General features: G+C 35.6%; 1 protein-coding gene across 1 annotated transcript; it reads left to right on the top strand.

Annotated features, from left to right (window-relative positions):
- Positions 1 to 5,211: 5,211 nt before the first annotated feature.
- LOC126698292 (ubiquitin-fold modifier 1) lies at positions 5,212 to 11,641 on the top strand. The gene is made up of 4 exons (XM_050395416.1): positions 5,212 to 5,368; positions 5,455 to 5,552; positions 6,458 to 6,490; positions 11,365 to 11,641. The coding sequence occupies exons 1-4, from the start codon at positions 5,295 to 5,297 to the stop codon at positions 11,436 to 11,438; spliced, it is 279 nt and encodes a 92-aa protein (XP_050251373.1). The 5' UTR covers positions 5,212 to 5,294; the 3' UTR covers positions 11,439 to 11,641.
- Positions 11,642 to 17,845: the final 6,204 nt, after the last annotated feature.

Below are 17,845 nucleotides of genomic sequence, written 5' to 3'. Positions count from 1 at the left end.
GTATTTATTGCTACATATGATTCTTGTACTTTGGTTGGACAATGTCCTCTGCTTTGTAAATTAGGAAACACCTTAGGAAGTGAAATGCCTCCAGTTAGATATGTTAATGTTTCTAATATTATGTTTGTATAATTTGAAATGTTACACACATAACACTCATCACCCAAATTAGATTTATTATACATTACTTGTAGCAAAATTTAATAGATTCAATACATACAGACTCATCCAAATCACACAGACCAACCACTCTTTCACATAAAAATCATATGGCTCTTAAAGAAAGGACTCGCCGGAGTAGAATGGGGCCCAACTGGGACCATCACCAGCCATCAAGGTCTAGACACTCACATTTCTTCAAGATAATACTATCTTCCATCATGCGTGACATGAAACTGGTAATGTATTACATTGCTATGTCAGTATGTTGTAATGTTTTCAATGGATTGGCTAAGTTTATATGAAATCACTTGCTCATTTTTTCCCTACTGTTCTTTGTTGCTACATATGATTCTTATGCTTTGGTTGGACAATGTCCTCTACTTTGTAATGTAAGAAACACCCTACAAAGTGAAATGCCTCCAATTAGATATGTTGATATTTCCAATATTCTGTCTGTGTAATTTGAAATGTTACACACATAACACTCATCACTCAAATTAAATTTTTTGTACATTACTTATAGCAAAATTTAATAAATTTAATACATACATACTCATCCAAATCACATAAACCAACCACTCTTTCACAGAAAAACCATATGGCTCCTAAAGTAAGGACTCACTGAAGTAGAGTGGGGCCCAACTGGGACCATCACCGGCCGTCGAGGTGTAGACACTCACATTTCTTCAAGATAATACTCCCTTCAACCATGTGTGACATGAAACTGGTAATGTATTACATTGCTATGTCAGTATGTTGCAATGTTTTCTATTTTGGCAAGTTTATATGAAATCACTTGCTCATTGTTTTCCTGCTGTTCTTTGTTGCTATGTATGATTCTTATGCTTTTGTTGGATAATGTCCTCTACTTTGTAATGTAGGAAACACCTTAGGAAGTGAAATTCCTACAGTTGGATATGTTGTTGTTTCCAATATGTTGTCTGTGTAATTTGAAATTGGGAGTTTTTTTTTTTTTTTCATTTAAAGTGAATTACAAAAAGAACCAAGTTTTTTGACCTGTAATAAGAAAAATTTATTCTCACACAACACACTGTCACAACAATATTTGGTTTACTTAGAAATAGGGTAAAAGCTTAAAAGCCTAATTAGCCTCTAAAATGTTTCATTCAAGTTATTGGTTTACTGTAGCATTGCTCTAAACCTCCCTAATGTTGCAATTATGATAATCGGAAGCCATTTATGTAAACCTTGGAAGCACAGTTTTCTTCATGTAATTTTACATTGATGTTGAGAAAATGTAACTAAATTTTGTACCTGTAGAGACTCCCTGAAAAGTTTGTAAGGGAATATGGGGATAAACTCTCCAGTCTTGCTATACTCACTACTTCTAATAGTAGCATTTGGCAAGTAAGGTTAGAGAAGGCTAACACAGTTCGATATTGTTCAACCAAGTCATGTTTGCAGTTCTGCATGTGCTGCTCAATGGCTTAACACTATTGAACCTTGACCACAAGTACCCATCCACACTCACGTGAATACATAAATATGTAACCCTTTGCAATGCACCATTTTCAAGGATGCAAAGCATCCCTGAAAAGTTTATTCATCAATTTTGGGGGTAAGCTGTCCACCATTGCTACACTGGTGTTCGCAGTTCTACATGTGCTACTCAACAGCTCAACACTATTGAACCTTAACCACAAGTACCCATTCACACTCACATGAATACACAAATATGCAATCCTTTGCAATGAACAATTTTCAAGGATGCAGAGCATCCCTAAAAAGTTTATGCATTAATTTTAGAGGTGAGCAATCCACCATTACTACACTGATGTTCGCAACGATGCATGTGCAACTCAATAGCTCGACACTGTTGAACCCTATCTAGTCATATCATCCATACTCATGTCAATACATAGATATGCAACCTTTTGCAATGCACTGTTTTCAAGGATGCAGAGGATCCCTCAAAAGTTTAAGAAAAATCTTAGGGGTAAGCTGTCCACCACTGCTACACTGATGTTCACAGTTTTGCATATGCTGCTCAACAGTTTGACATTGTTGAACCATGTCCAGTCATATCATCCGCACTCACGTCAATACATAGATATGCAACCTTTTGCAATGCATTGTTTTCAAGGATGCAGAGGATCCCTCAAAAGTTTAAGAAAAATTTTAGGGGTGAGCTGTCCACCATTGCTATACTAATGTTCGTAATTCTGTATATGCTGCTCAACAGCTCACCACTGAAGAATACACTGTTGAGTCATATAATCTTTTTTTAGGTGAATACTTACCCTTACATATAATCACATCCACGTGAATACTTGACCTTGCAAAACTCCTATATATAGTCACATTTACATCTACCCTTGCAAAACATTTACACATACCAATCTAAAGTCACATTTCCTAATGTCGACACGCAATTGGATGCTACCTTGTTTTCCAGATAACTATAGAAGGGAGAGAGATTCTGATGTGAGGGAATAATATGCTGGACTAAGGCGGGAATGGGACTTCCGCATGAACAAGTCCAACACTTTGCATGATGATCTCGTGCGACTTGAAGAGCCTCTTGTCGATTATATCTCGCTCACACTGCCATGACAAAACATGGACCAATATCGGCATGCAGTGACTAGAATAAAAAAGGAAAACAATCTTATACTACTTTGTAGGTGCAAGTATCACATGCTACAACTTACGGAAGAGCTGGCCACCGCAACCAACAAGCAACTCACTCCGGCGGAACGTAATAATGTCCTCAACTACAAGGACTACCTATCAAAATGAATGCCTATGTATGACATCGCCTACCTAGGTTATATGTGATGTGTGTATTACGTCTAAGATTAAGTTAATAATGTTAGTACCGTTAGTTTTCAATGTGCAGTGCATGCATATGTTGACATCATGTAAGAATATTTAAGTTTTCTATGTTATGGGTGTAATAAATTGGTTTGATATGCCACAGATGCATATTGAAAAACATCTTGTGTGGGAATATTAACTTTTATGCGTTATGTGGGAATATTCAAGATTACGAATAACATGCATGCTTCTCATAATCAATAATAAGGTTTACATAGTACAAATGCAACAACAGTGACACACATACATCTAAAACATAGTTAAGGAAAATAATTCTCCAACAAAGTCCAATTACACCACCACACGATTACCCTTCATCTGACATCTCCACATCTGACTGATAAATGTCTATTGCAAGAAGTGATTGCATGTATTGTGCTTGCTCATACAACTTACATTCCACTAACTTTCGCCTCTTGACTTGGGTTCGATATCGATTAAAACATATCTTTATTCGATTATTTTCTTCTCTTATATGGTTTAGTGCTCTACGAAGTTCATCGATCGTGTCTCTTGGCATCTGCAATGTGAGTCGCCGAGATTACGAATAACGTGTATGCTTCTCACAATTGATAATAAGATTTACATAGTATAAATGCAACAACAATGACAAGTTAAGAAAAGTAGTTCTCCAACAAAGTCCAATTACATCACCACACGATTACTCTTCATCTGACATCTCCACGTCTGATTGATAAATGTCTGCTGCAACAAGTGATTGCATGGATCGTTCTTACTCGTACAACTAACACTCCACTAACTCTCGAATCTCGACTTGAGTCCGATATCGATTAAGACGTATCTTCATTCAATTATTTTCTTCTCTTATGCGGTTCAGTGCTTTATGAAGTTTGTCGATCGTGTCTCTTGGCATCTGCAATGCGAGTCGCCGAGGCACTAGCAACTTATAACCGACCAACTCATCATAAAACATTTCCTGTTCACAGAGTAACCAAGTCCACTCCTGCCTCATGGTATTGTGAACCCTTGCACTATTTCGCAAATTCGGATCGATTGGCTAGTTAAACTCATCTTCCAATACCCAAAAACGACCTATCACAGTCAACACATCACAAGGCCTATAGATGTAAGGGTTGCCAGAACTAGACCTTGATGCTGAATACAATAACATCAAATGATCAAGTTAACAGTGTGTATCAATTATTGGTAAATAATGTATAGCTGCATAAGATGGTACACGACAAAGACATTCATAAATTTGTGTACTATTACATTCTAAAAATAAAATGCTAACACTCACATCTGACCATAAACATTTGACGTTGTTGTTAATGTTTACACATTGTGTGCAATATAAAATGTTGTTATTAATGTCTAACAAATTATGATTATGTACGTTCAACTTTTGCAAATCTAAAGATTAACTGTTCATTAGTTTTAGCAAATCTAAAGATTTTTATTTTTTGTCAATAAAATTTACACCACCAAAGACCCAATATAAACCAATGCACACCCATAACACTCATTCAAGAAAATACCAAAGCACAAATGATACAAATTATCAAATGAAAATTCTTCTCTAACAAAAACATACATTATGGATGATAAACTTTTGTAATATCTAAAACTACTCTTTACCTGCACCACAAAATTCTCTATGTACTTCAAAAAAGAAAATGAGTTTCTCACTTGAGATGATAGAGAGATAACACCAACTTTCGGGAGGAAATTCTGAAAATGAGGAGAAACTGATCTGAAAATAAGGAGATTTTGTTTTGTGTATTAATGAGGTGAATAGAAGCATAACTCGATTATTCTAGAGTCGAGTATGGGTTAATAAACTCGACTTTTCCTTCATTAGGTTAAGCACACAACAAGAACACTTCACGTGCAAACAGGTAATTTGAATTCCCTCAGTAACTCGATTTCACAAGGACTGATTTTCTCCAATAACTCGGTTTCTCCATTGCCAAGATCTGAACAGTATATGCCAAATATTTTATTGCAGAAAAGCCACAGTGGCGATCCAGCGTGGCAACAACCTGCCCAAAACTCGATTTTGTAATAGTTGAGTTCCTTAAATAACTTGATTTTACAGTGATCAAGTATCGAAATAGAAACATGCTCCTAAATAGTTTTGAAACAGAACATATTGCTTGATTTTTTACTCAATAGAAGCAAAAGCCCATTTTCTCTGATTATATGGTATTGATTAATTAATGGTAACAAAATCCCCCCACCCCCCTAAAATAATAATAATAATAATGGGTATAAAAGCAATTGCGTCAAAACTAAGCAGCGGAGAGAAGAAAGAAGAAAGCTGAGAAAAAGCAATGGCGAGTGGAGGTGGTGGAAAGGTCTCCTTCAAAGTGACTCTCACCTCCGATCCAAAGCTTCCCTTCAAAGTGTTCGTTCAAATCAAACAATTTCTTCGTTCATTCTCATTCACCATCACCTTCGTAAATTAACTCTCTCTCTCTCTCTCTCTCTCAGGTTTAGCGTTCCAGAGGCAGCACCTTTCACCGCCGTTCTCAAATTCGCTGCCGAAGAGTTCAAAGTGCCTCCTCAGACCAGCGCTATCATCACCAACGGTACTTCTTTATCTCTCTCTCTCTCTCTCTCTATCTAGGGTTTGTCTTACATGTCGTTTCTGATCTTAATTTTCGTTTTTTTTTTTTTTTGGTATCTCGTAATCCAATTGATCAATTAGATTGTAAAATTTTGTAATTCATTATGCACATTGCAACTATCCCTAAAAATATTATCTAAGCAAAATTGGGAAATAGTGAATTAACAAGCCGAATCCAAGTGTCCTCAAGTTGCGAAAGATTGTGAATATATTTACAGCAAAAGCTGCTTTACTGAGAATTCTATATAAATGTTTATATGAGAAAATTTCTTGTTTTTAAAATTGAAACTTCTATGATGCACCCCGTAAATATGTACCATCTAGAATAATATATTACAATCTGAATTGTGGGGAGAGAAAGAGAGATTTTAACTCAAGCTTCTCAATTTAATTTCGAGTACTTCCCAAAAAAAAAAAAAAGCAAAACAAAACAAAAGCAAAAGGGCTAGGATGATTTTTTTTTTTTTTTTTTTTTTTTAAATAAGAAAAGATCTAAAAGGTTAGGCCTTGGTGCAATGGTTAGTGCCTTCCACCAAAAGCGACAGGTCATGGATTCGAGTCCAGGAATTAGCCTCTTCAAACAAAATTGGGGGTAAGGCTACCTACCATGATGTCTCCCAGACCCAGGAAAAGAGGAATTTTTGTGCACAGGGTATGATCTTTTTTTTTATAAGAAAAGATCTACGATGATATTGTAGCGCTGAGTCACTGACATATCTGGCAGGCTGATAATATCTTGTTGATTGAGACTTAGCCAGTTAAAGAGAAAGGACGTGTGATTACTGAAAAAGTAAAATGGTAGAGTAGTACCAAACTTCTCACTCTGACTTCTTTTCATGTTAACTTTGTCATATTTCATGCATGCAGATGGTGTTGGAATCAATCCTCAACAAAGTGCAGGTATGCCTCTACTGCTCAGTTTTAGTTTTTCCCGTCAATTTCTGTTCTTGTATTTTTTCATCTTTGTGTTTGAAGTTTTTAGCAACATTATATAACTCCACATATTTTATATAGTTTTTCAGTAAGAATCTGATTTTTGTGTTTAATACAGGCAATTTTGGATAAAAAATGATTGATTTATTCATTGCATTTGTCTAATTTCATAGTAGTTTTTTTTTTTTTTTTTTCCACTTCGTTTTTAGTGTACTCTGAATTAGGAACATGCATTGGTTAAAATTATGAACTCCTCCATTGTCATCCTATGTAGGATGGATGCAGTAGATTGATTGCCATTGTTGATCTAATCCGTAATCACATCCTGTAAACATGAATCCTTTAGATAAACAAGGCATTCGAAATGCCTTAGATTGGGTCCCCATTATTTCAATAAATTTGACCAGGCTTATATTGTAGGCCTATAGAATCTTGGTTTTGCTATAATCATATTTTTGATGTGATTGAATGTCTTTTGCCCCTGTCAATATTGGTGCTGCATAGCCTCCTTGTTTTTAATGCAATGCCCATATCTCAACTTAGCAATTTCCCCATCCTAATATTTCCAAGAAATTCTGTGGCTTTTACGACCACGCCTCATGAAGTAGAGGTCACTAGTTCCCTAGAAAGCACAGACAAGGCATTTGGGCTGCCGTGCCCGTGTCCAACACCACGAGGACATGGTTGGGACATGGCATGTGCAAAAAAAAAGAAAAAAGAAAAGGCTGAATGCTTGAAACACACTGTACCTCTGAATCAGTGATCTCCTTCCGCTTCTTCCTGTCACACGATCTCCTCCTGCTCCTGCTCCTGCTCCTGCTGCTTCTTCATCTTCTTCTTCTTTGTATTCTCGCAAAGTCGGGCCAAGCTTCTTGGATCTATTTCTATTTTGTAATTTCTCCCGTTTTCCCTTTTGTTTTGTCTATGTGTGCCTATGAAGCACGGGTGCGTTTCGGGACTCGGGTGCGGGTGCGGGTACGGGTGCGGGACTCGACAATTTTTGAAAAAGGCGGGTGTGGGTGCGGCGGGACTCGGCGATTAAAAAATTATTAAAAATATTTTTAATATATTACTAAGCATGCTTTTTTATATAATAATAATAGAAAACTCATATAATAATAATAGTATAGAAATAATAATAATAAAAAAATAAATAGATAATAATAAGTAAAAACAAAAAAAGTAGGAGGCTCTCACGTGTAGCTTCCCATTAAAAAAGAAAAAAAAAAGAAAAAAAAGGAAGATGTGGCTCTCAGTCTCTCACGTTTGGTCAGAGAGGCACAAAAAAACAAAGAAGTGTTTTTGTACTTATCAAGAAGGGAAAGAAGTTACAGAGCACTTCCCAAAAAAAAAAAAAAAACAGAGGACAACTCAGACTTAAGAAGACGATGCAAAGAAGAACACGAATAAGCAAAGATACGATTTCAGTCCACTGGCAACAGTGGCGTATCAATATCCAGTCCAGTCTAGAAGTTTTTTTTTTTTTTCCCTTATCGGCCGATTTCCTTTTTCCGGCCGAAACACGCCGATATTCTGCCGATACTATCCGATTTGGCCCAAATCAGCGCGAATCCGTCCGGTTCGGCGCGAATCGGCGTGCGTCGAAGCCGAATCGGCGCGAGTCGGGGCCGATTTGAGCCGCGTCGGCGCGAGTCGGGAAATCCATGTGGCACGACGCGGCACGGACGCGCGGTCTGCGGCGTCCCTCCCGCGTCGCCGCGTCCCGCCACGTCGGACGCGGGTGCGCTGGGTCCGGAGCCGCGTCCGTGCATCCCAGATGTGTGCTTAGGCCAACTTCTTAGATCTATTTTACACTGTAACACATGTGAAGTATTTATCTCACCTTCCAACCCACGTGAATAGCTTAATATACGTATCCCTGTCACACCCGTGTTCAAATTTTCAAAAATTGCCGTGTCACCATATTGTACCCGTGCTTGTATCCATGCAGGTGCTTCCTAGCTAGTTCCAATCTCCCCTTCCCTGGATTTACGAGGACCTCTGTATTAACCACTTTCTATCATTGTGCCGTTCATTTCTGTCTGTCCATAGAAACCATGTTGTAGTGAGAAATAGTTTGAGACTTACAACCCCTTGCTTCTGCAAAAACCCAATCAACCAGATCACCTCATGTCCCATACTGCAATTGTGGACCCAGTAAATCAACTGTAAATCTTTGCCATGCCTTCCTCAAGGGCATTACCATGGCACATGTAAATTTTTTTCTGCTTCCTCGTGACTGGCTTCACATGTAAAATTGGATATGCTTATCAAAAAGACCAGGTTTTAATGGGTGAAATATCCTGCATGCCCAGGAAGAGAAGACCTTGACTTTGTTGGGCACCTAGATGCTCCAAAGTTAGTTCCAAATTGATTGCATGTGAACACCTGCAGGTGAACCTCCATCGCTCTCTAGTGACTGTTTCTCTAACAAAAAAATAAGCACTCTTGACTGAAAACTCCCATTCAATGTTCCTGCCCACATAATGGAGTCACTTGGCTACCTTACAATTAAGGTGTCTTTATAATTGAAGCTTCATAGGGGAAAAATAAATCATACACTTCGTCCAAGCACCAAGTCATAATATTCTCATCAATAAAGCATCCTTGCTAAAAAGATGACTTGGGAGTAACAATTCTAAAGGTGCTTGGCTTTAGAACCCAACTGTCAAATTTTTATTTGATGACCATCCCCTACATCTAACCCCATGGTAAGAATCTTCCTGGCACCCAAAATAATTCTCCATGCATTCATTGAAAGGCAATCCCACATTTAAAAAAGAGATGGATGGAAAATAACAAGGCTTTGCAAGAAGAGCTAAATTGAAATTGTGCAAGTTACAAAAGCTCATTCCCCCAAATCTCTTAGTTCTACATAATTTAGACCAACTTATCCGGTTATCCAATGACTTTTCTTTTCATCAGCCCTCCCCCCACCAAAATTTACTCATCATAGAGTTGAGTTCCACGCATCTTCATTCCCTTAAATGGTCCATGAAATCTCATTGGAAGAACTTCATTGAGATGCTTTGTCATGAAGAAATTTGTATTCCTGTCTCCTCACAACCGGCCACCCTTGAACACCTTTGTTGACTGAAGTCTGAATCAAACAGCTCATCCATATCTCTTGATCAAACAGCCTATCCAATTTTTTTCAGACTTGTGCACAACTGACTGAATCATATGACTCATTAGACTCCAACAACTGCAATTGGAGGTGTTTATTCTCCATTGCTTGACTGTTGGAGCTCTTATGAACCAGCAGAACTGAAGAAAGCCAAAGGCCACAAGGCATGGCCTGCCACTTCCCTGTAATGATCATTGGCACTTGGTTGGGCTGTCTCCTTTATTGAAGTTACAGGTCCTACCATCGTCTCTTTGTTTTGATCTGCCAAACAATTGGTAGCAGCCTGGAGCCCAAGCTCCAAATTGTAGAGGCTTTCTCTTAGATGGACCCGAATAATAACCTGGACCTCCGAGAAGCCACTTATTCACTATGTCCAAGACAGCCACACACAGCCAAAAGTGGGAAGATACCCATGTTGACTGACTGAGTAGAACCCAAACAAAAATTCTTCCCCTCAACTGGGCGCCAGGGGCTTGGTGACATGAAGACCAATTTGAATTTGCATAAACCGTCCCCGAGCTATACCATCTGCTGGTATATCCATGTCATGTAACGTTCCCAAAGCTTTCCCAATTCAATCTCCAACCTCCAGTGTCGTACTAAACAGGGGAAAGTTGAAAACCCTTACTGAAAAGCCGCATCAGTAGAGACTATGTTCACTGGCAACATCAATTGATCAAAATCCACCATGAGCTTTGCTGGTACACTTTTTCCATATCCTACCATGTCATGAAAGTGAATTGTCCAGTTATCACCAACGTCACGATCAGGCATGCGCATTGGTTTCCATAACAAACGAAGAGTCGTTTGCATAGCTTCTTGGTCAGAAGATTGGTCTGTTAGTACTTTTACAAGGAGACTGGATTGACCCTTAGTCTGCTAATCATGGACCAAACTATCAGTCACAAAAACTTGGAAGCTTTTGCATCTGATAGTGTAAACTTCTGCCACATCTCAAACAAATCATCTTCCATCATTAGAACCCACAATATCCCTTAGGAAGCTGACACAAAAAAGGAAAGGTTTTTTTATTGAGGAAATGTTATTGCGAGAATTATGATAATGGTCTGAGCACCATACTTTGAATTGGTCGTTTATAGTTTAAATCCCTTTTATAAGAAAATAATATGATGTTTCTTATGCTTTTTCTTATTGAAGGAAAATTTTAGGTTAAAAACCACCATATCATGCTGTACATTCATGTGCCAGTTCCGGAGAGCTATGAAGTTGGTATTATTATACGAACAAAGTTTAGTTACAAAATTGGTTGTAGCCACTCAATAAAATAAATATTATTACATATTTTGAAAATTTAACCGTAAATTGCATATTCTTTATACTCTTAATATACATGTCAAATTTAGTGTCAATCGGATAATATTTATTATATGATTTATAAGTTTATATTTTATATACAAATTTAAACTACGAAAACTTGTAATTTAAATAATTTATTGATGACATAGCTATTGATATTTAATTTTCTAGAAATTTGCAAGTATTGAAGATATAAGAAAAATATGTAATCCAATGATAGATTTGTCAAAATTCACCTTCAATAAAAAGATATTGAAAAATGTTGTAAACTTAGGTTACAACCAATTTTGTAAATTTGTTCTTATTATAATGATGTTTGGGTGGCACACCATAATTTTGCATATGTTATTTGCAATTTAGATCCATGGTTTCACGAAAAAATTATCTCACTCTGCAGGCAATGTCTTCCTCAAACATGGTTCTGAACTTCGCCTCATACCTCGTGATAGGGTTGGAGCTTCCATGATATGAAAGCTGCATTGTTATCAGTGCGAAAAGACTGGCCAATCTTTAGTTAAACTGGGTACTTTCCTGAGTTTTTGTATTTCCTTTACAAGTTAGAAAGAGTTCTATACTCTCTGCGCCTCATACTAGCGTAATAACTGACATAAACCTTTATTTATAAAGATGTAAGATGTCTATGATAAATAATTGTGGAAGGATTTAAAGGATAATTTAACCAGAGGATAAAGAAAGAAAGAAGACCATCTTCCTAAAAATAAATAAATAAATAAAATAAGAACATAAATAAATTCAAAAAGTTAACATCCTGGGTTCTACAATTTTTTTTTTTCTTCTGATTCACAGGGTCGAGTGTAAGGTTTTTATTTCTAGGCCGCAAGGCTTAGCCCTTGCCCCAGGCCGGTATAGTTGCTGCTTCAATTGAGTCAAGTTTTCCATATGTGACCATACGACCTTTGTTGATAAGATTAGGCTTGAATTTAGCTTAAAAACTTTATGAAAGTTAATTTGCCTGATTTTGTATCTCATGATCATTGAAAGAACTTTTGAAAATTGCTTATAAATATAAATTATACGTTAGCATCATCAACATCAAATCCGCCACCTCCAGAAAGGGGATTTGTGAAAGTTGGAAAGAGGGCCTGGTGAATTAATGAGCTCCGTTTCTTGTACAACAGATCTATAACCTAATTTTAGTATAATCATGTGTTATATTTCTCTTTGGTTTTAAATATGATATTTGATGAATCTTTGCCAAATAATTAAAGAGGAAGTTCAAAGATTCGAGTTAATCTACTGGGATTTTGTGTAAGTATCCCAAATGATATCTCAGATCTATTTTAATGTTGTACCAAGTGTCCTACCAATATGAAATTACTTATCCTATCGAAAAAATTGAAATTATATATATATTTTTTTAATTATAAATTATATTAAACTAACCTAAACTAAAACTTAAGTACAAACTTGAATGAATATTCTAAAATACTAACGTTGGCTTTTCAATACATTTTCATTGTATGGTTATACCAAAAATTATTGTATTGTTATATATAAATAGGTCTAGCTCAATTTGCTGGGCATGTGAATGATATGAGGATCTGGCTGGGAGAGTGACCTCCACCCATTCAGTTTCAAGTGAAGTGTGATTCTCGGAAAAAAAAAAAAAAAAGTTTCAAGTACAGTGTGATGCTGTATTTGTTTCGCCATGCTAATTGTTCTCTTATTGATGTACCTGATCTGTCTTGATTTGTTGGAATTCAATGAAGCTAATTCCGATTAATTAAAAAAAAGGTCAACAAACTACGTGCTAGACATATTGTGACGATTTCAGCAGTGTTTTTGTTCTAAACCTATTGCAGCGGTTTTTTGAGTTTATTGCGGTGATTCTGACTTCTGACTCTTGCTATGGATAATTTCCTATAATGTCTTTTTCCTTATTAAAATGGAATAATTCAGGATAAAGTGATAAAACATTTGTATAATCTTTTTTTTTTTCTTTTTTTGTTCATAAACCAAATATGAAATCTCTCATTCACAATGAGTCAATGACTATAGACATTTATAGTATTTGGCTATTTGCTAGCAGTATTATATACCTTCTATTTTTTAGCATTTCTTGAGAGATTGTAATATTGCTAAAGTTTCTGGTCCAGAAGTCAATTGCCTTGCTCCCCCCAGATTTCCTTGATCCTGATTTGAAATTTGAAGGACTGGATTTATAAAATTTAGGCATTTTAATTTAATTCCCATGCATGATCATAGTGATTTTTCTCTTGAAAAGTGTGACTTTCTTCATGGCATTTGGTTCCTCTGGCTACAGAGAAACAACTGGATGTTCAAACAAATTAGGCCCAACCCAAATCTTTCCTTGGAGGTTCAGAGTAGGGTTATGGAATTTTGCCTCATCATCTCTTCAAAAATTTCCCGTAGTGATGGCAGTATTACTATTAGATAGATCAAATGGGGTAAAACTTTTCTCAAATTGGTACAAGTTAAACACTGATAGATCCTCCTTAGGTAATCCTGGAAAGTCACACTTCATATTCAAATTGGTCTCAGTCTATGCCATCAACTTCATATTCAATCTCCGATAGTTGAATTGGATGCTTCTGTGATTGTTAACTTGTTAATTAATGATAACAGTTTTTTAGGTCATTATCCCCATTGGATCAGACTATTCCCCATCACAAGATTCAACACTACTTCAGGGAGACCAATAGTGCTGAGGGTGCCGACACTTAGGCAAGATTTGGAGTTGATTATGTATGTGTTTGGATAGAACTTATCGTGCCTCTACGTTTTCTATTTCATGTTCCCTTTTTTTTTTTTTTTTTTAGCTCATAAACAGTAAAATCACATAGATTTACTGTGCAAGAGATAATTATCACTGTTCACTCACTGTAGTAGTACTGTTCACGCACTGTAGTAGCACTGTTTATGCATTTAAAAATATTAAAAATGGGTCCCACGATACTATTTACACATTTAAAAATTATTTTATTACAGTATTTTCAGTTTTCAGTTTTCAGTTTTCAGTTTTCAATTTCAGCAAAAATAAGTTGTATCCAAACGGATCTTATGTATTTTTTTATTTACCCTACTTGTATTTTGAACCGAATTAGGTTTGATGCCATTGGTACCACTTATTGTAGGCATTGCTGTAGAAGTGCTGTAATTCTTTAGTTTTGTCTTAATATATATTCCAGTTAACAATCAAAAAAATTAAAATTAAAAAAAAAAAAAAGATTTTTTAAGCACAATAGCTAATAGCTAAAAACTTATTGATATTTTCCCATGTCTATTCAAGGAGTACGAGCTAATTTATATGTCAGAATTTGCATCACCTCGTTTTCATTGTTTTAAATGTGAAGGAGAAAGAAAAGTAACTGATTTTATAGAAGTCAACTTGGTCAGCTTCTATTGGAATGGAAATGGGGATGACTTGCATGCATTTATTATTTTATTTTATTTTTTTATAGACGAGATGGTATTTTAAACCGAAGAACATTCTTAAAAAAAAAAAAAATATGTTTTTTTTTCTTTTAAACTCATAACGTTCACTCTATGATAATTGTTCTTTTATCACCATGTTAATACATTAATTGATTTTTAGTTTACACGGAAATTGAATCATAAATCTCTTATTTGACACTAACTAACTTTTAGCATACGTGATAATTGAACCAAAAATCTCCTATTTGATGACAAAAAAAATTTATTAATTAAATTAGCTAAAAACACACGAGATTACATACGTTTGTCCCTGTAATTTATTTAGACCAAAGTGCAGATTTGAGGATAATATTTTTTTAATTTATTTTTATGAATAAGAATAATTAATTGTTTCTAAGAGCATCCGCAACTGGACTTCTAAATGCCATATTTAAGCATGTTTTAGCATTAAGGCATTAAAAGTAAGCTCCAACCGGACTTGTCAAATTGTAAAATTATAAAAAAGTTTACAATTGTGCTATAGTACCATCTTAAATGTAAGATGGGACTGTAGCTCAATTCTAAAAATAAATATTGTTTTTTATTCAGCACTCTCTCTCAGCACTCTCACTTTAACTCTCTCTCCGTGTGACTATGTACTCACTCCCTCTCTCATTCAAGACTTGCCACTGGAGCTGCTTGGGCCATTCTGCATGGAGTTCATCGTGGGGCGTGTGGGTTGTGGCTAGTCGTGCGTGGAGATCGGTGTGGCGAGGTGGGTTTTGATTTTGGGTGGGTTCAAATGGGGTTTTGATTGGCGGAAGGAGATCGGGTGGGTTCCGATGGAGTTTTGATCAGCGTGGGTTCTGCGGAGATCGGAGTTTTGATAGGCGTATATGGAGATTGGGTTTTGATTGCGTGGGTTTCATTCCAATGGGGTTTTGATAGAGTGGATTTTTCTGGTGGGCGTGTGGCGTGGTGGTGGTGGTGATTGGTGGTTTGTTGGGGTTTGGTGGCAATGGCGTGGGTTTGGTTTTTTACTAGAGGATGCTGTGTTTTTTTTTTTTTTTTTTTTTTTTTTTTTTTTTTGGGTGTTGACGGTAGATTATGGGTTGCTGGTGCTGATGGTGTCAGGTGTGTATAGTGCAGCAGTGGTGGTGATTGTGGTTCTTGAACAGAAAGAAAGAGAGAAAAAAATAAATAATGGGTTGTATTGTAAATGATGGTGAATGTGAGATATATTATTTTATTGTGTTGAAATATTATATTAATGAGTAGAATAGGAAAATAAAAGTTGGGATGTTGGAAGTATTGTATAATTGATAAATTAGCTTTTTGAAATGGTAAAATATAATAAGATAGCAAAACCGGTTAGAGATGCTCTAAACCCATTTTATTCTTCAAGGGAAAAGACCCAAAAAGTAAAGAGATGAGATAAAAATGGGTCTATCCCATTTACAAAAAGCAACCCGTCAGACCAAATTGTGAGAAAAAAAAAGGGATAAATTATGAATTTGATCTCTATTCTTTACACAATATTTCAATTTGGTCTCTAACTATTTAATTGTATCAAACCTTTTAGTATCGTGTCAATTTAGTCCATCCCGTTATTTCTTGAATGGAAATTGTTGAAACTAAATTGACGTGACACTGAAAGGTTGGAGATCAAATTGACACGATTAAAATGTTAAAGAACCAAATTAAAATATAGTATAAAATGTAGGAATTAAATACATAGTTTACCCAAAATAAAAAATATATAAAAATAACATCTCCAAATACAAAAGTAAAACTCCAACAACAAAGAGAGCTAAGGGCAGACTTTAACTCAGTAAGGGCAGACGGTATGTGGATAACACTAGAGCCTGCCAGCCAAAACTTTTAAATCCTCTCTTATCACCTGTGTCAGCCTCATGTGCTTATAATCACCGCAAGCGGCCATTAAAACTGAAGACATAGACACATTGATTGCTAGCAAATTATTAAGTTGGCTGGGACTGTGAGGTGTAGGTCCACAAAACACAATGGCCACCGTATCTATCTGCGGTCGATCGGTCTATCTACATTTCTAGGAGGTTAGGAAAAGTGAAGACAAATGCATTTAGATACTGTATCTAACCAAAATGGCTATTTAATTGACACTGTGAATCTCTATACATCGACCCCATCACATTTACTGTGTCTCCCCAACAACCTTTCTTTCTTCCACGTTCATTCCCAGCTACTTCAAGCTTTATTGGCATATTCTCGAGTCCTCTATTATTGTACTAGTATCTTAAAAAAATAAAAATAAATAAATAAATAAATAAAAGAAGAAGAAAGCAAGGCAACTCATACAAGTTTTGCACCAAGTGAGGATTCTTGGACCTTGGTACATTTTACAGATTTTCGTTAGTGATCTGAGTCATCTGACTATGAACATCCATGCCCTTTGTATTTATGTTAGTTATACAAGGGTGGACGTATTGCTACAATGCATTCTGGTTAGAATGGTGGATGACCAACCATCCTAAGATCATGTTATTGTTTCTCAAAAAAAAAAAAATCATGTTGTTGGTGTTTAATTATGCACAATCCACAGGCTTACTTAACAACAAGAACAACAGCAGCAACAACAACAATAAATATATATATATATATATATATATATGTATACTCTCTTTTTTTCTTTTCTTTTTAATTATGTGGTTAAATAATTACAAACGGTTTTTTATGGCTTGTTTATTCTAGTCAAGAGAATCAATCTCATATCGGAGGCCATACCGGTTTGGCCAGTGAAATGATGTATTTTAGTACCGATCAATACCAATGTACTGTTTCGGATTTACCGTTATATAAGGCAAAACTTAGGTACAATACTTATATGATGTTCCTTAAGTTCCTCTCTTAAGATTTTGCCTCATAAATTTTTTCTCATAAGATAGAAGTATATTTTTTAATTAACCACATGGCTGAATTTTAAGAGAGAAACCTAAGTAACAGCATCTAAGATACTGTATCTAAATTTTGTCTATATGTGTGTGTGTGTAGGGCAAGACTTAGGTACAGTACTTATATGCTATTTGGGTTCTCCCTCTGAAGATTCTGTCATGTAGATTTTTCTTCATTAGATTGAAGTGTATTTTTTAGTTAAGCAACTACATGGTTCAATCTTAAGTAAGGAAATTAAGGAACAACACTTAAAGTATTTTACCTAAGTTTTGTCTATATATATATGAGTCATGCTAATAAGTGCCTTTTAGGGTATTAGTTAACAATCCATTTTAGGAAAATTTTTACACCAATTTTATAAGAAATGAAAAAAACTGTCAAAATATTAATTATTTTTTTCCTATAAAATTTTTATTTAAATAAATTATTAGCTAATACCCTAAAGACATTTGTTAGTATTTTCCTCTCTCAGTGTGTGTGTATATATATATATATATATAATATATATATATAAATAAAAGCTCAATAACTCAAAAGTGGCTGGCACGTTG

The sequence above is a fragment of the Quercus robur genome, chromosome 9, assembly GCF_932294415.1.
Source record: "Quercus robur chromosome 9, dhQueRobu3.1, whole genome shotgun sequence".
NCBI classification, from domain to species: Eukaryota; Viridiplantae; Streptophyta; class Magnoliopsida; order Fagales; family Fagaceae; genus Quercus; species Quercus robur.
Note: the sequence above shows the minus strand (reverse complement) of the source record. Positions and strands in the feature narration are given on the sequence as shown.